The sequence below is a fragment of the Polypterus senegalus genome, chromosome 7 (assembly GCF_016835505.1).
Source record: "Polypterus senegalus isolate Bchr_013 chromosome 7, ASM1683550v1, whole genome shotgun sequence".
Classification (NCBI taxonomy): Eukaryota; Metazoa; Chordata; class Cladistia; order Polypteriformes; family Polypteridae; genus Polypterus; species Polypterus senegalus.
In genome coordinates this window covers 187,774,365-187,802,031 of record NC_053160.1, presented here as the reverse complement: position 1 = coordinate 187,802,031, position 27,667 = coordinate 187,774,365, and the positions used below count along the sequence as shown (strand labels likewise).

Genomic DNA, 27,667 nt, shown 5'->3' with positions numbered 1-27,667 from the left:
GGATGGATGAAGATGTCCAAATTCTATTTATTAATTTCTTCCAAACTTATACAAATGTGAAGATATGGTCTAAATAAAATAATAAACATAAATTAGCTATCCCAGTTCTCCTCAGTTTGTCTATGTTAACATTAATCAGGTACTTTATTTATCCAGTAGATGGCGTACTATTCTCAAGATAACATCAATATCGGAAATTACTAGAACGTTAAACCATAAAGCATTTACTCAAATTAAATACGTAATTATCCTTAACATATATACATATCATACATGAGGAAACAATAATACTGTAATTGTATAATAAACAATATGTGTGAAACTCCAAATAGTGTCTGTTCAACTATACTTTAGCTTCCTCAAACATCTATATTCAGAAACTGTACTAAACACAGTGGGACCCCTTCAGGCGCGGGGCCTGGTTTGGTCACCCCACTTGTCACCCCCAAACGCTGCTCTTGTGTGCCACATAACCGCATGTACGGCCGGCATCTCTGGAGGCAGTAGCTGCGCAGGGGCACCTCGATGGCACGATCAACTGGGGACTGATCAGCTGATGCTGGTACCTCACTTTCGTATTCGATGTCCATCTACTGATCACATGCATCAAATTCCAAGTCCGACAAGTCAGAGTCCGATTCAGCGATAATATGTAAAACATCCATGCCGTATTTTGTCTCTCGCCAGATGTCGATGCCATTTTAAAGGTTGTTTGCTCTTAAATCAACAAAGCTACTTAACTTTCCTTCTAGCAAAGAGGGTCAAACTTAAAGGTAAGGATGAAGTTTCTCACAGTTTACAGCTGATTAATGTCCTCTACCCCAGAATTTTGACAAAAGTCGACATCAGCCCTGAAAGAGTTTAAAGGGCTCCTCAAATACTGGAGAATATAACTTGACAAATCCACTCAAACTGGACACGTGGACCTCAAAAGTGGGGCCCCCTTAGACGCGGGGCCTGGGTTGGTCACCTCACTTGTCACCCCCAAACGCTGCTCTTGTGTGCCACATAACCGCATGTACGGCCGGCATCCCATAAGGTAACACAAAGGCAAGTTGAAAATGACGCGGTGACCGCAACAAGTAGAATGTGTCGCTGCTGACACTGAGACCGGCCAAGTTATTGACATCACCTCTGACACTCTGGTGGATGGTGTTGGAGATCGTGAGGAACACACTTGCTTGAAATAACCCGTCACCTACGTCTGCTTTTCACTTTCTTAAGGGTCTCGGGGAGTCGGAATAGGAGAGCATAGCAGAGGCAAGTTGTCGATTAACTTTGCCCATCGGAAAAACGTTAAATACTCCAACTCTGATTTTTGGAGGCTCATGAGATTCTCATTTATGTTTCATTGAAGAATCAACTTTGTCACAGAAGTTTCTCTTAAAATTCCTTTGGAGAAAGAGCTTTAGACCAAAAGGAGACATGAGATTCAACTGAGGTAAAAAGACTCAGAATAGAGAATTTGGATTGAAAAGCATGTTAGGTTTTGTGAGATGTCTTTCTGGTCTCGGTGTAATCTCTTCCAAAATGATGTATTTTTTTCTACTAATAATTGGACGGATGCCTTTGTCTGAGGTGACTTGCAACATTTGAGATACGACAAGTTACATTTCTTTTATTTTTCAAATTACAGCACTGACAGAAGAAGTGACTTGCTCAGAGTTGAATGGTGTCAGCAGTGGGATTTAAACCCAAAACCTCAGGGCTTGAGGTCCGATGTCTTATCTTCCAGAATGAGTGTGATCTATTTGGAGCACAGCAATATAAATTAGACCAACTCGTCGTATTATTCGGAAGCAAGGCCTTCAGTTTTGTAATTGTAGTGTTGTACTAGCTGTCCCCGACATAGTAGTTAAATAGGACAAACTTTAAAAATCGATTAAAAAATAAAAAGAAATTTAATTCTGGCCAACCGGAAGGTAGGCACACTCCGACGTCAAACGTTGGCAGTGTATCTGATCGAGTTCAGCTCTGACGTGACAGCGCCCCCCGCGTGGGGAGAAGAGCATGTGGCCTTGATATCTCTGGCAATCAGCAGGTACCCTCTAAAACACACGTAGCTCTGATCTCTCTCTCAAACACATCAAATGTTACTCCTTGACCATCTCTAGATGATAATGTCTGCTGAAGAAACAGGTATCACTAGCTAAGCGGAGGCAAGGTGCGCTCCAACACAACTCAAATGGAGGATGACGCATGAGTGAGGAGGGTCCGGCCCGGCTCCCAATTCCTGACGTCGTGCTTCCCCCTCCCCTCGGCCCACATCCGCTCTCTAATAAATCGCTTCCACCAGCGAACTATGATACTTAGCTCTGATGAGAGAAGTCGCAAAACCAACTGGAATGTTCAAGTAAATTGTAGAAAAAAAACCCGATCAAAATCCGTGAAGTAGTTCTCTAATGAAAAGCAGGCAGACATACAGACATTGGATTTTGTATATAGAAAGATGTGTAATACTTTGCATTTACCGACATCTAAATCCGTGAAGTAGTTCTCTCGTTTGCTAGCTAAGCGGAGGTAAGGTACCCACCCATAGGGTGGAGCGTGAGTGAGGAGGGCCCCGCCCACCTCCCATCGGCCCACTGCATGACTTTCGGATTCGCGCAAATAAATCGGTTACCGTAAGCGAACTATAATACATAGTGCAATGAGAGAAGTCACAAAATCAACCAGAATGTTCAAGTAAATTATAGAAAAAAAGGCCGATCTAAATCCGTGAAGTAGTTCTCTCATGAAAAGCGGACAGACAGATTTTATAAATATAGGTATACTGTAGATTATCACAAACAACTGTCCATACATGCACCACACATTATTGAGTACACAATGCTGTAGCGGTCCGGTGCCGCTATGATTCACACCGTCAAGATGACGGTGATTTATTTATTTTTTATAGAGGATCCCAGGGACGCTCCCAGCCTTGAGCACACATTCACAAACAGAGACAAAATAAAGCACACTGGGAACTAACAACAATTAAAGAATATAATGAAATTAAATAATATAGATGAAAACAATAATAAAACCCCAGTACCCCTACAGCGATATTACATTAAACACAAAAACACAACTCCACACAGCAAAGTCCATGGAAACAACACCGGATGAAATGAAAGATGACGAGAGTGAGTCCAGAGATCTGCACGCTGAAAGGGAAGGAAAAAACAGTCCTACCGGTAGACACTGTGAGGGTGAAGATGGATGAATGGTTCAGGAATGCTCCTATACTAGCTGGAAAGCCTTGAATCCACAATCAGTCCTCAGCACACAGGTAGACAGAAGACGATCCAGACCCCAACAACGAATAAAATCCAGGACACAGCGACTAAATATGGCTTAATTGACAGAAGGCAGTCCGACAGGTAAACGAAACACAAAATACAACAAAAAAAAAACTCCTCTCCCTCTTTCGGACACCTGCCCTCCTTTTAAACCCCTCTGACCACCTTTGACCCCAACAGCCCCTGCAGGGACTGCTGGGAGATGCAGTTTTAGCTGCAATGCAAATACAAATTACAAAAAAAAAATGTCAGGACACAACTTGGAAAATCTAAGTGGGTCTTTGCTGAGATCTCAGCTGAAACTCAAGAGGAGATAACGCTTGTGAGACCACCATTTGTGTTATTTTTTTTTCCTCAGGTGAAAAAATCTGAGAGTGGCGAGACAGAAGAACGTGTCTCCATTTTATTTCTTTCTGATCTCACTTTCGTCTATGACAGGGGTGTCCCAACTCCACTCCTGGAGAGCTGAAGTGGCTCCAGGTTTTCATTCTAACCATCTTCTTCATCAGTAACCAGTTCTTGCTGCTATTTAACTTCTTTTGTTTTAGTCTTAATTCACTTGACTCAGGGTTAGTGTTAATTAGTCCCTTAATTGTTTTTTTTTACCTTAATTAGCAGCCCAACAAAAATGGCCTGTACATGACCAGCTCACCTGTGCCCATCACACAGTATCTGCAAATAAAGAAAGGTGAAGGTCTCATTAAGGTGGATTCTCTCAGGTCACCAAAACGTTACAGCAGCATTCTTAGAAACAAGAAAATCAAGTTTTGGAAATGTCTGCCATGGAAGAATGAGTGCAGCAACAAGTCACGATATTCAATAACGAATTTAATTAACAGTATGAATCGGCTTCTCATTAAGAGACTGGTTGGAGTGAAATTGGTTGGAGTTTGAAATCCCAGTTTAGCTGGACATCTGTCGGCTTGTTTCAGGTCTCATTTCTGTTTGGCTGCCATTTAATGAAGAATCCCATCAATTCAGAGGACTGAATCCTTAAATACAGGGATATGAAAATGAAGGGAAAAGGAGTTCATTAGCAGTGAAAACTGATTAGGAAAAGGGTGAGAATGAAAACCTGCAGCCACTGTGGCCCATCAGCATTGGAGTTGGACACCCCTGGTGTGGGGGAAACCAAAAAGATTAAGGTGATCCCTTTTGGGATTTTTCGTTCGTATGGGTGAGTCTGCTCGACGTTGGGATCAGCATACTTGATGTGTCTAGCCAGCGGATTACCATCGACAGTGGCCGTCGACATTCCAGCACAAATTTTTATCAGACACCTTTAGTTTCGCACTAAGCCACATCACAGGTTTTAATTGCTTGGGCTTAGAGCCTCAAGGACTGGCACTGCACCTTGTGGGTATAATTCCAGGCAGGGAGCATTTTCCTCTACGATAGTTGTGGTGAACAAGACCGGTGAAGCGGCCAGTAGGATTCTAGCAGCTTCCTAGACTTGCACGCATCGCACTTCTCATTTTTCTTTTCTTATTACTTTGCATAGCTGTGAAGATCACAAACGTGTGCGACTGCCAACATGAAAGTAAAAATAAGGTTACAAATAAAATTGCGCAAATCTTTGAAGTTGCAAAAATTGGATTGGCTGCACTGGAATGGACATTTTAATTTTTTGTTTTCTAAAGTTATTGATTGTGTATAAATCACTTGCTTACTCTAACTAGAAATGTTATTTATTGTCAATAGCAGTTACAATTGACAAGGTAGGCTCTGCCTGTGGACTGTGCTAAGATATCATTGGCTATGAAAGACGTCAACTTAAATTGCGTTGTGTGTTTTCATTACAGATGTACATCACAAGCACTATAAAGACAAAAAGCAGTCGACTGGCCAAGCCTGTTCTCTGTTTAGGGACCCTGTGTGCTGCGTTTCTGACAGGTCTCAACAGGGTCTCCGAATATCGAAATCACTGTTCTGATGTGGTCGCCGGATTCATTTTGGGAAGTGCCGTGGCCTTGTTCTTGGTAAGTGGTGGTCTTATAGCTCTACTGGGCAGCCGCTCGCGTATCTGTGTTGATTTCAAATCCCGGCTGGGGCATCGCCTGTTTGTGGTTTGCAACTTCTTCTCATGTCTGCATGCGTTTTTTTCATAGACACGAAAATTAAATTAAATTCTTCATATTATTTTGAACACCAATAGCTCTTGCCACACTACATTCTGAGAGAGTTTCAATTGATCTGTCATAAAGTTAATTAATATCCTTTGGTATTGACAACTGCACAAGTGTTATACATTGATATGAAACTATATAATATAATAGATAGATAAACAGAAATTTTAGTGTAGTAGGCAGGATCAGACAGACAGATAGATAGATAGATAGATAGATAGATAGATAGATAGATAGATAGATAGATAGATAGATAGATAGATAGATAGATAGATAGATAGATGTGAAAGGGGGTTCGGCAGCACAGCCCTGCTGGGTAATGTGGGTGCCACCAGGAGACGCTGCACTGAGACTCAAGAGTTCCTACTGTGTACATACCCCGGAAGTATTCCAAACTCATGGGGACAGAGCCACAGACGTACTTCCGGGCTGAAGAAAAATCCAATTCTCCATCTGACCCAGAGGTGCTGACGAGTCACGTGGACGGAAGGACAGAAGCATTTCTGGGTCAAGGACTATATGCAGGACTGGTGGAGACCCAGTAATCAATCAATCAATCAACATTTATTTATATAGCACATTTTCATACAAAAAAATGTAGCTCAAAGTGCTTTACAAAATGAAGAATAGAAAAATAGAAGACACAATAAAAAATAAACATAAGTCAACATTAATTAACATAGAATAAGAGTAAGGTCCGATGGCCAGGGGGAACAGAAAAAACAAAAAAAAAACTCCAGAGGCTGGAGAAAAAAAATAAAATCTGTAAGGATTCCAGACCACGAGACCACCCAGTCCTCTCTGGGCAATCTACCTAACATAAATCAAACAGTCCTCTTTGTATTTAGGGTTTTCATGGAAGGACCTGATGATGATGGTCACGTAGACTTCTGGCTTTCAGTCCATCAATGTTGGTGCGTCATGATGCTTTGAGTAGGTGGTGGTGGCACAGGCCGCCACCACAAAGAAACCGGAAAAAGAAACAGAAGAGAGAGTAGGGGTCAGTACGGATTTTAGAGCCACCATGAATAGTTATTACGAAGAATTGAACATACAGAGTATCACGATTAAGTTAAAGTGAAGTTATGAGAAGGCCATGTTAAAGTAATGTGTTTTCAGCAGTGTTTTAAAGAGCTCTACTGTATCAGCCTGGTGAATTCCTATTGGCAGGCTATTCCAGATTTTAGGTGCATAGCAGCAGAAGGCCGCCCGCCTCACCACTTCTTTTAAGTTTAGCTTTTGGAATTCTAAGGAGACACTCATTTGAAGATCTGAGGTTACGATTTGGATTATAAGGTGTCTGGCATTCCGATATATAAGATGGAGCGAGATTATTTAAGGTTTTATAAACCATAAGCAGTATTTTAAAGTCAATCCTGAATGACACAGGTGACCAGTGTAGTGACATCAAAGACAGTAAGAGAGCCTGAGTCAGGAGGAGGTGGACAACACTTGCTGGGAAGGTGTGGAGGAGAGAGAATACTGTGGTTATTGTTAGAGTTGTGTGTTATTGTGACTGTGGTGCTTTGGAGCCACTGGAAAAGAAGAAATAATTAAAAGAATACTTCTTGGTGCTTTTAACTTGTGTCCAGAGTGTCTGTCTGTTGGGTTAAAAGAGGCAACAGTGACCTCTTGCATCTTACAATAGATAGATATGAAAGGCATTATATGATAGATAGATAGTGTGGACTATGCCCGGCTGTTTATCCCGGTCAAGACCCCCAAGCCACTAGATGGAGCCCTCCCTGCAATGTGGAGATGCCCCGAATTCCAGCAGGGCATCATGGACTTTGAACTTGTAGTGCACAGCACTGCTGGATAATGTCAGGGCCGCCAGGGGTCACTCCAGGGAGAACCAGGGACTGCTATATGCCCTATGCCCCGGGAGTACTTCCAAGTCACATGAGCGGAAGGGATGATGTACTTCCGGGGTGAAAAAGGACTTTTATCTGACCTGGAAGTGATATGGAATTATGGACTGAAGGATGAGAAACACTTCCGGGTCAGGAATTATAAAAGGACTATGGGAGCTCCCAGATGGAGAGCTGAGCTGGGTGGTAGGAGGGCAACGCGTCTGGGAGTCGGAGGATTGGTGATTGTTATTGTGATTGGTAATTTATGAGTAGTGTGGAGTGGAGGGTGCTTAGTGCACATTATTATAATAAAAATAATTATTGTAGCACTTTTAACTGATGTTTGGCGTGGTACCTGGGGGTTCAAGGGAGCGCTAGCACCCCCTACTGCTATAATAGATAGATAGATAGATAGATAGATAGATAGATAGATAGATAGATAGATAGATATGAAAGGCACTATATAATAGATAGATAGATAGATAGATAGATATGAAAGGCACTATATAATAGATAGATAGATAGATAGATAGATAGATAGATAGATAGATAGATAGATAGATAGATAGATAGATAGATAGATATGTAAGGCACTGTATAATAGATAGATAGATAGATAGATAGATAGATAGATAGATAGATAGATAGATAGATGTGAAAGGCACTATATAATAGATAGATAGATAGATAGATAGATAGATAGATAGATAGATAGATAGATAGATAGATAGATAGATAGATATGAACAACAACAACATTTATTTATATTGCACATTTTCATGCAAAACGTAGCTCAAAGTGCTTTACATAATGAAGAATAGAAAAATAAAATACACAGTAAGAAAATAAAATAAGTCACAATTAATTAAGATAGAATAAGAGTAAGGTCCAATGGCCAGGGGGGACAGAATGACATGAAAGGCTTTATATGATAGATATATGAACAGTTATTTTAGCGTAGTTGTCAGGATCACATAGATAGATAGAGAGAGAGATATGAAAGGCTTTATATGATAGATAGATGAACAGAAATTTTAGCATAGTTGGCAGAATCAGATAGATAGATATGAAAGGTGCTATATGATAGATAGATAAGCTTGTAGAGACTTGTGCAATAAAACTCATATTTGTCTGTTGAAGACCAACCATTGCTCATCACCTACCTAATACCATCCCTATGCTGAAGTTTGGTGGTAACAGCGTCATGCTGTGGTGGGACTTTTCAGTGGCAGGGGTCATGGAGACTGGTCAGAATTGAGAGAAGGATGAATGCAGCCAATGAGAGGTTCCTTGAAGAAAACCTTCTCCAGAGGGTATAGGACCTCAGACTGGGCTGACAGTTCACTTTTAACCCATGACAGTGACCCAAGGCATAAAGTCAAGACAATGAAAAGCTCAGACTAAAGCCCCATAGAACAAGTGTGGAGACACCTGAAGATGGCAGTTCACAGTCAATCCCCATCCAATCTAATGGAGCTTGAGAGGATGTGCCAGGGAGAATGGTATCAAGTGCCCAAATCTAGGAGTGAAAAGCTCGTAAATACTTAAACAAGAAGACTCGAATATCTCTGATGAAGACCAGGCACTGCTCACCACCTACCTTATAGTGTCCTCATGGTAAGTGACAGGGACACAGTGACAGGGGGACTGGTCAGAATTGTCACATTTCGTAAGCACTTACGTTCTTAATTTTATTTTTCTTTATCTGTTAGTAATCTGAGTTGCAGTTCTTTTCTTCATTTATGTTGCACTCACATTTATTTTCATAGCAATAAATAGTAAAGGAAGCACTTCAAAGCTATTCATTGCTCACAAATGTAGCTAATATGAATGCAATGTAATTTTCTCTTTCATTTCAGTCGTCATGCTAGTTAAATATGACTTTGTTTTAGCAAATGGAAACACTTGAAATGTGCTCACTCAAATGTGTCCATTGTTTATATGATATAGAAGTTTGACACAAATGTATTTTCTTATTGTTTCTGTTATTATAGCTTTTGTAATAACCCCTGATCCAAAATTTTCAACTCAGACATTTTTTCCTTTAATCTTTTTTTCTTCTGTTTTTTGGCAAACTATTTGAAAGTAAAGTTTTGTTCTGTTTTCTATTTTTTTCTTTTGAAGGGAATTTGTGTTGTACACAATTTTAAAGGCGTGAATGGAACCCCAACGAAACAGAAAAGTGAAGATTACCGCGGCCTCCCGCTAATGACGTTCCCACGAGTGGAGAGCCCCTTGGAGACGCTGAGCGCACAGGTATTATTACACAAGTGTCTGTTAGCGGCCCGCTGTACTTCATGAAGGACTTGACGTGCCGTAGTCTTCACGAGATATGCAGGTACAGCTCAGAATCGAGATGGAGTTGAGGACGATGACGTCATTGTTTATAATGCATAAAGGGTCAAATATCAGAAGACTGTCTGTTAAGCAGGGGCTCAAAGCTGTTGGCGTAAGACGCCTTCCCACCTCAGGGACTTTTAGAGACTCAGGAACTTTAACAGCATCCCCACCGCAAGAACTCGGGCCATCTGTAGTTACTGACACTTTATTTTTAGCTCCACCTCCAGGGCGTGTACTTTTTCTTCATGCAGGAACCATAGTGGGTGGGGCTCAGGTGATTAATTGTGCTGATTGGTTGACCACAAGCCCTGGTGCCGTCTCACAAGTCTGTTAGCAGTTTGGACTTTGGAACATTATGGATGAAGATGGAGAGCCGCCTCCCTGGTGCATCACACCTTGCATCGCATTGAAGAAATAAAGTCAGGGCTCCCACATGAACTCCCGACCTCTCAATTGCACTTCATGTTTGAACCACTTCACTCTTAATAGCCACCACCCTGTTGTTGCACCACATGTATCCAGCAGGGGGCGCATGTTCTCTGGGATCGTCTCCTTTCTTGATGCAGGACAGAGTCGAGCCACTCCGATCCCTTTTGTAACCACAATAAAAATAATCTGATAAGAGAATGATGGTACAAAAAGATATATATATATCGGGGCGGGACGCCCAGGAGGACTGGAGGAGGGCTTGTGCCTCCTCCAGACTGCGAGGGGGCGTCCGCCCTGGTTTTGTTGGGGGCCTCGGGTAAAGGGCTTGGAAGCCCAGCCCTGTAGGTACCTGTGGCCACCTCCAGGCGGCGCCCCGGTGCCTGAATATCCCTGGAGCCCAGCATTTCCGCCACACCAGGAAGTGCTGGGGGGAAGACGACAGGGACACCGGACGGCTTCGGGTGCGCAGCCGCACTTCCGCCACACTGGGGCGTGTCTGCGGAGGAGTGCCGGGAAGCAGCTGGAGCTCATCCGGGTTCCTATTTAAGGGGCCGCCTCCCTTCAGTCAATGGTGGAAGTCGGGTGGAAGAGGACGGAGCTAGAGAGAGGACGGGAGGCGGCCAAGAGAGACGCACAAGGACTGTGAGGCCTGGACATTTGGGGGAACGGTGCTGGAGGCACTGGGAAGTGCACTGACTCTTGTTGTAAATATAATCGAAAATAAAAGTGTGTTGGGTGAAATTAAGATGTCCGCCTGTCTGTGTCCGGGTTCAAGTCCACAATATATATATATATATATATATATTTAAGTTGCTTTAAATTCTAATTTCCCTCTCAAAGAATACAATGCATGACTCCTTTGTACATGCATATTCTGACCCAGTGACGTGCAGTGAGGTTCATGGATGGTGACTCCTTCAGAGTCAGATTTACAAATCTATGAACCCCAAAAAGTCGTTGATTCAGGCACATTGACTACTGGTTATGTTTCATATGTCATCTCATTCTTTACACACACACACAGGGAAGGCTCGCATTGGGCTAAGAAAGAACGTTACGTTTATAGAGGCGCGAGAGCGGAGAGAGTGCATTGGCTCCTCACCCTCCACGTGTTCTAAATTTTCCGTTGCGATTCCACAATTCCTACTCATTCAATACAAATAAAAGTAAAGAGAGATGTACAAATCAAACAGATTGCAATTTAGACCTTAATTGACATATTTTGTTGTTTTTAAAAGCGTTTCATTCTTATGTTTTAGTCAGTTTTAATCCAGACTGTTCAACAAAAGGATAACAAGAAAAACAATAGAATATTATATTTAAGGTCAAAATTTAATTTTTAAATATTGGATTGTTTTTTTTTTTTCTTATTCTGATCCCATTTTATTTTATAAAATTGAAAACCGTTAATGGTCTTTACCTTTATTTGTAAATGAAGTCCATGCGTCTATCCTTCTCCATGAAAATCTCTGTCACTTTCTTGTAAAAGTCCTCCTTATTTTCCTTTAGTTTTAAAAATCTTAAAACTTTTATTTTGGCAGTCAGTCAGAACGAAAATTAAAAATAAAAAGCGGCCCGCTGCAGTGCACGTGACTTTCTGATGTCGCTAACTTATTGGCGCCTCTGTGTGGAAGAACTGCAGACACGAGCACCTGTTGGGCTCACATGCGCCCCCTTCAGGACTGCACGGTACTGTCTCTGTGCATCACATCAAAGCAGTAATCTCTCCTGAGAAGTTGCAACCAGTTCGAATCACTAATGTGGTGTTTCTTAAACTTCTCTTTTCTCACAACCCAATCGTGCCCTTCTTAGTGTCTTCGAGTCCATGATGACCTTCGGATTGGAGAATCACCACCGACAGTAATCCCGGGATGGCTCTCACCTTGGAGAAGAACAATCACAGTCATAGTGTAGAATCGTCGAATGCTTAAACTTCCCACCGTTCCCCCTCGCAAGTCATTTCTCAATCCGTACACGACCTTTTCCAATTTAACACAATGGTGAGCCGTAACCCAAAAGCCAACAAGCAATAGTTTAAGAAACTACACTAAAGGTATGGGAGGTAACCTGTAAACTTTTGTTCACACTGCACTCGTCATACACCACATCGAAGCAATAAGTGGGGAGGGGTCCCCCAAGATCTCCCGAATGCACCTCACTTTGCACCATCGCTCTTCTTTCCACGTTACATATTTTGTATTACGGCTGCAGTTCCTGTTTTGCGGTGGGTTTGTAATGCGCGAAAGTGGCCCAGGACCACAAGTGTCTACATCGTATATTGGTTCCTGAAAACAAAGTTCCTGCGGTGGGAAAATGTCTTTAATGTTGACACTATGATGTATATTAATGTAGTATATTCTATTCAGAGCAGTAGTAATTTTGATCCTAGCTATGAATTTGTTAAATTATATCATTTGAAACAGATTTGGCTCTGTAAGGAAATGAATGCTTGAAGTGTTTGAGACTCACTTTATCTCAAGGTCTATGCTGCCACCTAGCTGATAAAATCAAGCAATGCACTCTAGGCAGCTCTTGCCAACATTTAGCAAATGCTCCTTCTGACCCTTGATGTTGACATTTGTCGACAACAGCCTTGCAGGCTTAAAAGCTAGACCTTACACCTAGTGAAAAGACTTGTTACTGTGCAATTTATTGGCAAATACAATTTTAATTCGAATTTTAGATTGATAACAGTCAGATTATCGTGATGAACGTTTAATTTTTGAATAAAACACTTGTGCAAAGTGTAGCATATTTTAAAAGCCTCGATTGACCGTGGGAACACAACTCCACCAAACGGGACGGCCCTTTTAAGAACTAAGCACAGTGGGGCAAACTGCACAAAGCAAAGAAGGTGGCATTGCCTGGTCAGACTATAATAATACAAGGCACTGTAGAGTATTCACAGGGTTGGGTGGGAACTCCGTCCGGTGGTCTGCTCTTCTCTAAATGAGACGACCCCTTAGCTTTATAGTTACTGTAATAGAAGGATTAAAATTGAATCCTGAATTTCCCTCAGGATCAATAAAATATCTATCTATCTATCTATCTATCTATCTATCTATCTATCTATCTATCTATCTATCTTATAGTGCCTTTCACTCTATCTATCTATCTATCTATCTATCTCAGTTATATAGCGCCTTTCCTATCTATCTATCTATCTATCTATCTATCTATCTATCTATCTATCTATCTATCTATCTATCTATCTATCTATCTATCTATCTATAGGGTGGTCCAGATCTAATTATGCAATTTTCAATATGCTATAACTTATTAAGTTTATTACATAGAAAATCACCCAAAAAATCCCAGATCATCGAGAAGTGTGCAAACTGACAACATGAAGAATCATTTTTGCACCAAACTGGAATCGCCCCAGCATAAATCAAAGTCATCCAGGCGATCTGGATCTGCATAATTAGATCTAGACCACCCTGTATCATAAACCGATGTTTGCTGTTCAAGCTATTAATAGATGAATGTCACGGTTAATGTGTATTCCACCTTGTAATCTGTGAAGGTCAGCGTTAAAGGTCTCCATAACTGTAAGGTTAAATGCTTCAATGCAAAAATCATTAAAGTGTAACACTTTCTTTAAAGCTGAAGACTAAACGGTGGCAGGCGAGGTTACCTTATATGGCCAGAAGTACGTGGACGCCCCTCCAAATTATCGAGTTCAGATGTTTCATTATTAACAGGTGCTTCTAATCAGCACACAGCCATGCAGTCTCTATTGACACACATTACTTCATATAAAAGAGCTCATGACTTTAAACATGGCACGGCCATAGGATGCCATCTATGCCATAAATTAGTTTGTTAAATTTTTGCTCTGCTGCATTTGCTCTGGCTATTATTGTGAAGAGGAGGAATTGAATAGCAGCAACAACTTAGCCACAAACTGGTAGACCACACAAACTCGCCGAGATGGGCCGCCAAGTGCTGACGTGTGTATGAATCGCCAACCCTCTGTGGCATCAGTCACAACAAAGCTCCAAACTGCCACTGGAAGCAACATTACAAAGAGTGGGGATCAGGAGCTTCATGAAAAGGATCTCCATAGCGTTCAGCTCTACACAAGCCTAAGATCACGATATGTAACGCCAAGCCTCAGGCGAAGTGACGTATCACGTGCACTATATAATAGATAGATAGATATGAAAGGCACTATATAATAGATAGATAGATAGATAGATAGATAGATAGATAGATAGATAGATAGATAGATAGATAGATAGATAGATATGAAAGGCACTATATAATAGGTAGATAGAAAGATATGAAAGGCACTATATAATAGATAGATATATAGATAGATAGATAGATAGATAGATAGATAGATAGATAGATAGATAGATAGATAGATAGATAGATAGATAGATAGATTGTCTTTCTACACTCAAAACAAAAGATAAATATTTGGGGGTGTCTGCAATAAAAAAGCAAATGTTAAATGGGAGTAGCCTCATAGGACTAAGTCCAATACAAGACTGCAACTAGGAAGGACAGGAGGTTCATTTATAGTTGAGGGAAAGGAAGAGGTGGACCTTCTAGACAAAGAACAAGGAAATGACATCATCAGGGGTGTGTTCTGTAGCACAGAAGGAAGTGGGTTAGATCTTACCTTACTTGTTCTTGCAAGGAAGGAGAGAAGGCATTAGTGCACACGATTAGCCCCACATACCAGCACATCGGAATCAACCAGACCCTCCTGCTAACCCCCCACGCGTGTGTGTGTGACAATAGATAGATAAATATGAAAGGCACTATATGATAGAGCTTTTTCGTTTACATTGTGGTAATGTTGTATTTTAAGAGTTTCTAAGAAATTCGTTTAAAAAGCTCTGATTTTACCTGGGGCGTGCATGACAGAGTTATGAAGCTGCCTATTCACTGACTGTTTAAAATGCATGTCAAAATACTCAGGGGTGTTTTTCTCATTATTAACAGATCAAGTTATTTGCTAAAAAGTTAGCATATTTTAGTCATGCATCTTATAAACAGTATTTGAATATACATATATGAGAATTTTGATAGCAGACACACTAATTTTCATGAAAACCGTGTGTTTAATTCTGCATTGGAACCAAAGAGATTCACAGTGTCCACCTTGCGACTTATAGGCCTTAAGGGATCTTCTGCTATTGTCTTCAGAGGTCTTGTGGGGTTAACACGAGGGGGACCTGCACAATATTAGGCTGGTGGTTTTAATGCTGTGGCTGATTGGTTGATTTACTATATTGTTTAATTCCATGGTTTCTTTTTATTTTCTTTATATATATACATTGTGGAATGAGCCCCAGACACAGACAGGCAGACATGTTGTAAATCACCACCACACGTTTATTTACAGACTACTATTTACAAGTTAAATGCCACACAACCCCAAAGTCCAGGCCTCACACTCTTGCCTTGCCTCTTCAGGCCGCCGCCACTCCTCGCCTTCCAGCTTCGTTCTTCTTCCACCTGACTCAAGCCTTGAATGAAGGGAGGCAGCCCCTTTTATAAGCACCCGGATGTGCTCCAGGTGTGTTCCGGCAACCTCCCACCGACACGCCCCAGTGTGGAGGAAGTGCCAGCTGCATCCCCGGAAGCACTCCGGGTGTCCCTGCTTGTCTTCCCCCTAGCACTTCCGGGTGTGGCAGAAGTGCTGAGGTCCAGGGTCCCCAAGGCATTGGGGCACCCCCTGGCGGTGACCACCAAAGGCACCAGGGTGATCGCCCCCAAATGGTCTGAGGGAGGCGTAAGCCCTCCTCCAGTACTTCAAGGCATCCCAGTCGGGCTGCCCCCTCAGCCATCTGCGACAATATATATATATATATATATATATATATATATATATATATATATATATATATATATATATATATATATAGGGCAGCACGGTGGCAGCGCTACGGGTTTGCTTCCCGGGTCCTCCCTGCGTGGAGTTTGCATGTTCTCCCCGTGTCTGCGTGGGTTTCCTCCCACAATCCAAAGACATGCAGGTGGATTGGCGATTCTACATTGGCCCTAGTGTGTGCTTGGTGTGTGGGTGTGTTTGTGTGTGTCCTGCGGTGGGTTGGCACCCTGCCCAGGATTGGTTCCTGCCTTGTGCCCTGTGTTGGCTGGGATTGGCTCCAGCAGACACCTGTATTCAGATTCAGCGGGTTAGAAAATGGATGGATGGATGGATATATATATATATATATACGTATATATGTGTATGTATATTTATATATGTATATGTCTGAAAGACAGAAAGTAAATTAAATTTAAAAATATTGTATATCTCTTGCCCTATGTGCACCTTCAGCGCCTTTTCTTGTTATCCTCGTGTGTCTGAACCTCTCGTCACCTGCGCTTCCCCTGCTCCCCCTGCTTCTCAGACTGTCATTTTGAGGCACCTTACTTGCCTCCTGTCTGCTTTTATACCTCCCACCTTTGAACTGCAAAGATTAAAGAAGAAGACTCTCAGCATGCCTCCTATCCCTTTACTTCCTCTGTCAATGGAACCAGCAAAGCCAATCTGACCAATCACATCAAAGCCAAGCAGACTAATCCGATGATTGCGCTCCATTTGCTAAGGACAACCCTCCCCCATCCCCTGTATGAGATGACCAATCACATCAAAGCCAAGCTGACCAATCTGATGATTGCGCTCCATTTGCTAAGGACACACATCCCCCAAATCCCCTGGGTGAGTTGTTTTAGACACAAATATGGGAAAAAGTTGGATGTGACACCAAAATTCAGAGACACTGCTCTATGGGACTGGACACACACACAGACCTTAATAATAATAATAATAATAATAATAATAATAATAATAATAATAATAATACATTTTATTTATATAGCACCGTTCCCATGCATTTTATTATATAGTTGGTATGTGCTGTATATTTATTTATTTATTTGCTATTTCTTACTTGTATGTATTTTATTTTTTTATAATTTTAATGTATTTCATATTTCATTTTCCCTGCTTTGTTCAAATTCATTAACTTTATTGGCTTATGATTACTGTATTTTGTCTTCTTCATCTGTAGCTATTCCCATTTTTATATGCGGTCCCTATTTTTTTCACTAGACTTCTACTTTTAAAATATCATTTTGATGTATTCATCGTTATTACAGGCGGCACAGTGGTGCAGTGATACCACTGCCGCCTCGCTGTAAGAAGACATGAGTCCTGGGTCCTCCACACATGGAGTTTGCATGTTCTCCCCATGTTGTTGTGGTGCTCCTGTTTCCTCCCACTGTCCACAGACATGTACGTCAGGTGAATTAGCAGCACAAAATGTGTGTTTAGGGTCCGGGTTTGTGTGGCATCCTGTCCGGGGTTTCTTCCTGCCTTGCGTGCTGTGTTAGCTGGGATAGGCTACATGACCCACAACGCCACATGTTTAGATTAAGGTGTTAGAAAATGACATGACATTTGTTATTACTTTCTTTGTTAACTTTTGCTTATACTTCTTATAATTTTTAAAATTCAGCCCAGATGTAAATTCCTTAGAGGAAGAAAAGAACACAGAAAGAATAAAACTAAAGAACGAGTCAAACCTCATGAGACCTGCTGTCAGAGTTTTTAGGCTGTATTATCATTAAGTTAGTGTTATGAGATCCCCCATTTAATTATCATGCAGTGGTTACTTTAAAAGTTGTCCATCCTAACTTTTCATTTAAAACAAAATGTAACAATAGATAACCATTATTCATTGTTCATCAGCATTTGTCATGGATGTTGACCTGTGGATGTTCTCCGTCAGTGGCTTGAGGTTTTCGATTGTCCTTTCCTGAAGTCAGGGTGGCTCAAAACTGAAATGACCTCACTTTACTGTCACTTGTGTGCCCTCTTGTGGCCGGTCTTGTAAAGTGCAGTAGAAACTGTAACTGAAAGAAAGACACAAAGTCAATCTGAAACAAAACTCAATTTGTGGAAAGCCTAACATTATATATTTTTTTTAATTCACTATGTCCTTTCAGCCTTGTCTAGCTTTCAAATGTTTGTGTTAATTCTTGCATTTTCAAGCTTTTGCTGTACAATGTGCTGTCTGCCTTTTCTGCTCTATATCTGTGATGGCCTGATCAGCTCTTGTTAAAGTCTTGTCAGCTCTTATTTCAGCTATTCGTAGTTTGCGCTGCTTTTTTGTGTCACAGAGACAGAAGACTGCAAGGTGCCTTGTTAATTTTACTTGAAAACAATACAGTATTATTTTTTAAACATTTTACATAATATATATTTTTTATCAGATGTGCTAAAAACGTTCAATGTATGCCACTTTCTATATTTTATTGCCCTTCATGGAGAGTAATACAAATGTAAAGCTTATTGGTCTTTAACTATATTGGTTTAATGTATTTGTTAAGAGGGCTCAGGTCCCAAAATGAGGCACAGGCTACCCTGAGACATTTCAGTTTTTAATTTTTTCTGAAAACATGTCCTCACTTTGGCATTATGAGTTATTGCGTGTAAATTGACGGGCACAGATGGCAAATGTATCCCTTTAAAACTGAATCTAACAACCCGATAAAAGGTGACAGGATCTGAAGACTTGCTGAGTCCACTCACTGTATCTGTACAATATACCTAGATTTCTGTCTGTCCTGCGCCATCTGTTGAAATGTATTTTGTGATGCATGTAGTGTTGCAATGTCTTACATTTTTAGACTGATGGGCAAAAACAGCAAATGCTTCCATTTAAGATGAAATCTTCAACATGATAAAGTGTGCAGTAAGTGTAGGGGTCTGAGGACTTCACAAATCTGCTGTAGCTCTACATTATAAGTCCTACACCATCTGCTGAAATGTACTTTGTGAAACATTTCAGTAATGCAATGCATTACATTTTTAGATAGATGGGAAAAAATGGCAAATGCTTCTATTTAAGATGAAATCTACAACATGATAAAGTGTACAGAAAGTGAAAGGGTCTGAGGACTTGCTGAATCCACTGTAGCTGTACAATATAAGCCCTGCGCCATCTGTTGAAATATACTTTGTGATGCATTCAGTAATGCAATGCATTACATTTTTAGATAGATGGGAAAAAATGGCAAATGCTTCTATTTAAGATGAAATCTACAACATGATAAAGTGTACAGAAAGTGAAAGGGTCTGAAGACTTGCTGAATCCATTTTATCTGTACAATATAATCTTCTGTGGAAGGATTAGTCTACAAAATGGAGAAATTAGGTTTAATGTCCAGTGGGCGAGTTGGAGTGTTAGGATGTAACAAAAGGACCAGAGTGAGGCGGGTCTCATTATTGGGATTCCTCTTAGAATGGAGGTTACGAGGTCTACTCCTGGCTTAACTGAGGACCCCGTCCACAATATGAGAAGGGTATCTTCTACCGATGAATAAACTCCTCATTCTGTGTTATTAAAGTAGTCACAATTATTACTGCAGAGGCGACAGGAGTCTAAAGGAACTGTGCAAGAGATCGAGAGTTTTTAGTACACCAAGGATGGAAAGAGCTGTACAGGAGGCAACAGTGGGAGTCATTTGCCTTGTAACAAACTTTTTAACACTAGAATTAATTAGCAAAGCCTACGAAAAAAACTCATAATTCCAGCCCACCTTAAATTCCTTCGCACCTCTCCGTCAGTGTCTTTTGTTTTGTAAATCTGTCGATCAACACCAGCCGCAAGCAGCCTGCTATCACAGAAAGAGCAAAACGTCTTCTCAGCTCCAGTCTGTTCACCTGCGTGTCGGTTGCTCAGAGTTGTATAGGGTAATAGATTTCATGTGTGTCCCGTGTCTACAACAATCTGTGCAAACACATCGTTAAAACAGAAACGTTTTTCATGTTTAAGTAATAGTTGACAAAATGTAGACATGAAGTGTATAATGTGTGAAGCCTGAAGTCCAAATATCAAAGAAACACTTTCACAAAAGGTACAAATATAACAGAACAAGTGCAATCTTCAGGCTTTACACTTTATAAACTTCATGTCTACATTTTGTCAATTATTACTTAAACATGAAAAACGTTTCTGTTTTAATGATGTGTTTACATACTGTAGATCAGGGGTGCCCAATATGTCGATTGCGATCGACTGGTAGATCGGAAAGGTAGTGCCGGTAGATCACATTGCATTCACAAAAATTTTTTTTAAACATTAGTCTATCACATATCATCCCGATGGCATTTGCCACTTGATTGACATGCAGGGCGGCCAGTCTGGGATCTCTTTTCTTCTAACACACATTGGTCATCCCGCACGCACGATCAAACGTGCGCACTACTGCACAACTCCGGCTATCTAAGTGATCTAGTTAGCCTTCCAATTTACATCGACTAAAGAAGGGATTTTTAAAAAAAAATTTGTTGTTTATGGGCTGGATGTGGAATTGGAAGAGGATTTTTTTCTCTCACAATGTCACAATCGAAGTGCGTTTGTCTGATCTGTCAATCTATCATTGCTATTCCAAAGAAGGAAAATGTGGAAAGGCACTTTCAAACTGTTCATAAAAACTGCGAAACTGACTTCTTTCTGAAAAGCGATCTGAGAAAGAGAAAGAAAAGGGAACTAAAATCGCAGTTGAGACGCAATGGAAGGCGTGTGTGCAACTTGACAGCATACGCTACACAGAGCAGATTGAAAATTGTCTGTCAGGCTTTATCTAATGGAAAAAAAGTAACGATTCGAGTGTCGCCCAATGTAGCAGAGTAAGGGTAGCGTTTCTTCTTCACAAATGTACTCAAGTAAAAGTAAAAAGTATGGTGCAGTAAAACCACTCTTAGAAGTTCAATTTTTTTAAAGTTACTCAAGTAAATGTAACAGATGTAATTCGTTACTACCACCTCTGATACTCAGCATACATATATATCTATATATATATATATATATATATATATATATATATTGTGGCAGTAGGGGGCAGTAGTGCACCCTCGAACCCTCAGGTACAACTCCGGAGACCAGGTAATAGTCCAAGAATCTTTTTTTTATTTTCTCTCAGTGCACCAAGCACCTTCCACACTCTTCACAAATCAACACGCACAAAAACCTCTCCTCCTCGCCCAGACACTTTGCTCCTCTCCCACCCAGCACAGCTCAGTGTCTGGACTGAGGCAGCGTCCTTTTATAGCCCCTGACCCGGAGGTGTTCCTGTCCCAGCAGTCCACAGTTCCTTATTCCTTCCGGTCAGGGCAATCAGTCTATTACATCAACCCGGGAGCACGCCATACCTTCCTGTCACGTGACCGTGACGTACTCCCGGTCATAAGGCACAACAGAGCCCATAAGTCCCCCACAGCGACTCCTGGTGGCGCCCAAGGTATCCAGCAGGGCTGTGTATAAACACCACAGAGTCCATAAGGCCCTGCTGGACCTCGGGGCATGATCCCGCTGTCGGGAGAGCTCCTCCTGTCGGCCTGGGGTGCGGACGGCCTCGAAGCCGGCAGTCTTCCACAGTTCCCCCCCCTTAGTGACGACTTCTGGGCGGAGCGTCCGGCCCCGAGAGGGACGTCCTCCTCCAGGAGGACGCGTCATCCGGGCCTTGAATGCGTTGTCCCTGTCCTCGAGCGAACCTTGGCGGGACGGTGTACTTCCTGTCTCCCGGGGACAATGGCGCCTCGTGGCCCGGTTGCGGCAATTATAGCACCGACGAGCCCTCCTGGTTGCTTCCCTCTACGGGACCAAAAACACCTCGGGAACTCCGTCAGCGTCGTCTCCGCCCCTTCACCTGCCAGGGAAGTCATCATGGCCGCCTGGCGGCCGTCAAGCCTTCCTTCCATCCTGTTGGGAGACCCCCTATTCCTTTTGGGGATCTCCCGCTTAATGTGGGGCTTGCGCTCAGCCTGAGGCCCTCCATGGGAAGAGGAGAGCCTCTGTGCTGTCTGCACACCCGTTTCCTTACGTTTACTAGGAGTCGGCGTCATTTGCACCGTCCCGCACCGATGAACAGCACTATTCAGCTGCACCGCACGGCGCATCCCCGCACTCCTACCATCGGCGCTACCCGCACTTAAGACCGGTCGGGTCCTGGTGAGCCGTACTGCCCCGAAAGCCACGCCACGCGCATGCCCCGGCTGTTTGCTCCAGTCCCCACCAATCGGTCATCGTGCCCCAGTCTCTTGTCGGGTACACAGTGCTTTGACACGCGCTACTCATTCTCAGCGGTGCCCGATCGCACTGTGTCCCCTTATTCTCTACGACAGGGAGGGACTCACCTGTACTCCCGCATCGATCATCTCCGGAGCTTCCCGGCGCAGCCGCTGCACAAAATCCTTCAGCGCCTTTACAGGTGCTGCTGCCGTCGCTCCTAGTTCCTCCACTCGTTCCTTTAGCTCTTCGACACCCTGCAAGAAACGGTGCAGGGGCTCGAGGTATTTCTCGAGACCCCGTAAGTCCAAACAGTTAGTTACTACGGCCGGCTGCATTTTCGCTTCGCGCTGAGCTTACCTTCCGCCGGAACCAATGAGCACGTCGCCTCCAGGCACGTGTTCCGCTGGGTCGCAAAGGCTCCTGGGAGTTGGAGTCCTCAGAGGGACGGCTGGCTACTACAAGCCGGCTGCGATCTGCCTTCTCCTTTACCGCGGCAGACTCGTCAGCCACAACCCGCCCTCTTTGTCGGCGTTTTTCTTTCGGCGGCGCCGCCGCCCCCCCCTCCGAGGAGGCTCGGACCCGTTAGGGGACGACCGGCCTCGTCGGCGGACTCCGGTTTCCTCCACCGTCCGACATCCCCGCGGTGACCAGTCTGTTGTCGCCAACCGCGGCTGTCTCTAGCCGCCTTTCACCGCGACTTGCCTTCTGGGAGCCGCGGCCATTTTGCCGAGGCATGAGGCCGTCGTCAAGACGCCGCTGCAATCCTCCCGGCGGACGTCTGCAAAACAGGTTAAAAACAAAGACGGGACGTCGGGCGGTTTACCTGCAGCCGCCTCCGTAACGGAACGCGGCACCCCCGGACCGTTTAAGGAGTACGATGCGCTCGGCATTTGTCCGTGTCCCGGGTCCTTCGCGGCCCGGGCTTGTTTGGCCCGTATCAGCGCTTTGTCTTCCTCGCTCCCGGTCAGGAGGGTCCAGGACATCGCGGCGTCCGTCATGCCCTGCAGGCGGCTGGGACTGACCTTCTTTTTTCCCGTTTTCTTTCCCATGGCCCTGTAGAGTGGGATAGCACGCACTGTTGCCGCTTCCTTGGCAGCGGGTGGTGTTGTGCACCTCCGTGTAAAAATGGGGAATCGACCGAGGGTTGTCTGCCCACACGAAATTTGTTGTTTATGCAGGTCCTCTGCCAACAGACGGCCAGAGAATCCTGCCGACTACGCCAGTTTGGCAGTAGGGGGCAGTAGTGCACCCTCGAACCCTCAGGTACAACTCCGGAGACCAGGTAATAGTCCAAGAATCTTTTTATTTTCTCTCAGTGCACCAAGCACCTTCCACACTCTTCACAAATCAACACGCACAAAAACCTCTCCTCCTCGCCCAGACACTTTGCTCCTCTCCCACCCAGCACAGCTCAGTGTCTGGACTGAGGCAGCGTCCTTTTATAGCCCCTGACCCGGAGGTGTTCCTGTCCCAGCAGTCCACAGTTCCTTATTCCTTCCGGGTCAGGGCAATCAGTCTATTACATCAACCCGGGAGCACGCCATACCTTCCTGTCACGTGACCGTGACGTACTCCCGGGTCATAAGGCACAACAGAGCCCATAAGTCCCCCTACAGCGACTCCTGGTGGCGCCCAAGGTATCCAGCAGGGCTGTGTATAAACACCACAGAGTCCATAAGGCCCTGCTGGACCTCGGGGCATGATCCCGCTGTCGGAGAGCTCCTCCTGTCGGCCTGGGGGTGCGGACCGGCCTCGGAAGCCGGCAGTCTTCCACAATATATATATATATATATATAGTACAGGCCAAGAGTTTGGACACACCTCCTAATTCAATGTCTTTTCTTTATTTTCATGACCATTTCCAGCACTCCATCACTCTCCTTCTTGGTTAAATAGCCCTTACACAGCCTGGAGGTGTCCTGTTGACAAATCAATGATCGTCCAACTAAGCTGACTTCTGCACAACACAACTGCTGGTCCCAACCCCATTGATAAAGCAAGAAGTTCCACTAAATAACCCTGATAAGGCTCACCTGTGAAGTGAGAACCATTTCAGGTGACTGCCTGTTGAAGCTCATTGAGAGAATGCCAAGAGTGTGCAAAGCAGCAATCAGAGCAAAGGGTGGCTATTCTGAAGAAACTAGAATATAAAACATGTTTTCAGTCATTTCACCTTTTTTTGTTAAGTACAGAACTCCACATGTGTTCATTCATAGTTTTGATGCCTTCAGTGAGAATCTACCAATGTAAATGGTCATGAAAATAAAGAGAGAAACACATTGAATGAGGAGGTGTGGCCAAACTTTTGGCCTGTACTGTATATAAACTGCTCAAAAAAATTAAAGGAACACTTTGAAAACACATCAGATCTCAATGGGAAAAAGAAATCCTCCTGGATATCTATACTGATATAGACTGGGTAGTGTGTTAGGAACGAAAGGATGCCACATCGTTTGATGGAAATGAAAATGATCAACCTACAGAGCCCTGAATTCAAAGACGCCCCAAAAATCAGAGTGAAACAATGATGTGGCAGGCTAGTCCATTTTGCCCAAATTGAATTGCAGCAACTCCAAATTGTACGCAGCACTTTGTATGGCCCCTGTGTTCTTGTATACATGCCTGACAACATCGGTGCATGCTTCTAATGAGATGACAGATGGTGTTGTGGGGGATCTCCTCCCAGATCTGGACCAGGGCATCACTGAGCTCCTGGACAGTCTGAGGTGACACCTGGTGGCATTGGATGGACCAAAACATAATGTCCCAGAGGTGTTCTATTGGAAAGTGCGGTGGCCAGTCAATGGTATCAATTCCTTCATCCTCCAGGAACTGCCTGCATACTCTCACCACATGAGGCCAGGAATTGTCGTGCACCAGGAGCCACTGTACCAGCATAGGGTCTGACAATGGGTCCAAGGATTTCATCCTGATACCTAATGGCAGCCAAGGTGCCTTTGTCAAGCCTGTAGCGGTCTGTGTGACCCTCCATGGATATGCCTTCCCAGACAATCATTAACCCACCACCAAACTGCTCATGCTGAATGATGTTACAGGCAGCATAATGTTCTCCATGGCTTCTCCAGACCCTTTCACTTCTGTCACGTGCTCAGGGTGAACCTGCTTTCATCTGTAAAAAGCACAGGGCACCAGTGGTGCATCTGCCAATTCTGGTATTCTATGGCGAATGCCAATCGAGCTGCATGCTGCTGGGCAGTGAGCTCAGGGCCCATTAGAGGACATGGGGCCCTTGGGTCACCATCATGAAGTCTTTCTGGTTGTTTGGTCAGAGACATTCACACCAGTGGCCTGCTGGAGGTCATTTTGTAGGGCTCTGGCAGTGCTCATCCTGTTCCTCCTTGCCCAAAGGAGCAGATACTGGTCCTGCTGATGGGGTATGGACCTTCTATGGCCCTCTCCAGCTCTCCTAGAGTAACTGCTTGTCTCCTAGAATCTCCTCCATGCCCTTGAGACTGTGCAGGGAGACACAGCAAACCTTCTGGCAATGACACGTATTGATGTGCCATCCTGGAGAAGTTGGACTACCTGTGCCACCTCTGTAGGGTCCAGGTATCGCCTCATGCGACCAGTAGTGACACTGACTGTAGCCAAATGCAAAACTAGTGAAGAAACAGTCAGAAAAGATGAGGAGGGAAAAATGTCAGTGGCCTCCACCTGTTAAACCATTCCTGTTTTGGGGGTCATCTCATTGTTGCCCCTCTAGTGCATCTGTTGTTAATTTCATTAACACCACAGCAGCTGAAACTGATTAACAACCCCCACTGCTACTTAACTGACCAGATTAATATCCCATAAGTTTCATTGACTTGATGCTATACTCTCATTAAAAAGTGTTCCTTTAATTCTTTTGAGCAGTGTATATATATATATATATATCATTTTTAATGTAGGTAGATCATTTTGACATGACATCATTTTAAAATTAGCTCACAAGCCAAAAAAGTGTGGGCACCCCTGAAATAGATTGTTGTAGACACGGAACAAACATGAAATGCAAGTGCTCCAAATAACGATATAGTATTTATAAAAGGTGTCATTTTGCTTGACTTCTCACTCTATACAACTCTAAACAACTGACACGCAGGAAAACAGACTTAAGCTGAGAAAACTGTGCGCCGGTGGGGGATGTGATAGTAGGCTGCTTGCTCTTTGCTTCTTATCAACACATTTAAAGGACAAAAGATGCTGACAGAGAGGTGAGAAGCGATTTAAGGTGGGACGGATCTACTAGTGTTTTCGTAGGCTCTGGTAATTGTAGTGTTAAGTAATAATTAACAAAATGTAGACATGAAGTGTATAATGTGTGAAACCTGAAGTCAAATAAACACTTCCACAAAAGGTACACACTTTCAAAACTCAACTTGATGTTTTTTTGGAAGAAATAAGTGGAATGGACTGGCGAGCTTTGTTGGGCTGAATGGCCTGTTCTCGTCCAGATTGTTCTAATGTTCTAATGAAAGTAACAATGGTCGTGTTTGTAGTCCGTCAATTGTGTGCAGGAGTGGCCAGAAATCTGCAGATACACCTCCGTTGTCACCGTCGTGTCAAAGAAGATGGTGCCTATGATCCGCGTAGGAGAAATCGCTCACCAAACACAGACTTAGGGGAGATGGGCCACTTTCTGGTGGGCCACCCTATATAAGTAAATATTATAGTCATCTGTAATTTTGACAAACTTTACAATACAGATGTAGAAGTCAGTATCTAGAAGTAGTGCTGGGAGGTATATCGGTTCATACTGAAAACCTTTTTTTATTTTTGTCATTTTGTCATTTTATTTTTGCATTTTTCTTATACCGCAACACTGGTTTAAATAGCCTAAACATCGTTCAGAACGTGCTTTTCACTGCTATACCGCTAAATACACTTGCAACGGAACACATGCGTTAGTGGAGGTATTGAGCGGTGAAAATGGACAGAGAACATTGGGAAACTGAAGCTGTAGCAGACGATAAAGTTGAACATGATGACACAGAAGAACCTTTGCCGAAAAAAAGAGCCGTGTCTGTTGTCTGGAGATACTTTGGTTTTAAAAGGTCGGATGTGGACCAAAGAACTATCCATCCATCCATTATCCAACCCGCTATATCCCAACTACAGGGTCACGGAGGTCTGCTGGAGCCAATCTCAGCCAACATGGGGCACAAGGCAAGAAGCAAACCCCGGGCAGGGCACCAGCTCACCACAGGGTGCACACGCACACACCCAATTTAGAATCGCCAAAGCACCTAACCTGCATGTCTTTGGACTGTGGGAGGAAACCCACGTAGACACGTGGAGAACATGCAAACTCCACGCAGGGAGGACCTGGGAAGCAAAACCCGGGTCTCCTAACTGTGAGGCAGCAGTGCTACCCACTGCGCCATCGTGCCGCCCTCTGAATATTTTACTAAGTCTAAATGCCTGTTTGGATGGTTGAAAATTTGTTGTCAAAATTATAGTTGAAGTTGTTTGCAAAATTTGTTCAATAAAACGGTTCTATATTTTGACTGCAACTGTCATGCAATGTGATTCCTTCTCTTCATTAGTGCCACCCCCTTGAAAACGATCACTTTATGGGGCCATGCAAA

The 27,667-nt window shown here is 43.3% G+C and overlaps 1 protein-coding gene across 6 annotated transcripts in view; it reads left to right on the top strand.

The window, feature by feature from the left end:
* Nucleotides 1–27,667, top strand: part of plppr1 (phospholipid phosphatase related 1) — a 235,645-nt gene that overhangs the window by 145,748 nt on the left and 62,230 nt on the right. For all 6 annotated transcript variants that reach the window (XM_039759728.1, XM_039759722.1, XM_039759723.1 and 3 more), the window contains 2 exons: nucleotides 5,087–5,263; nucleotides 9,388–9,519. In XM_039759728.1, the coding sequence (XP_039615662.1) occupies nucleotides 5,087–5,263; nucleotides 9,388–9,519 (309 nt within the window). The remainder of the gene's footprint in view (nucleotides 1–5,086; nucleotides 5,264–9,387; nucleotides 9,520–27,667) is intronic.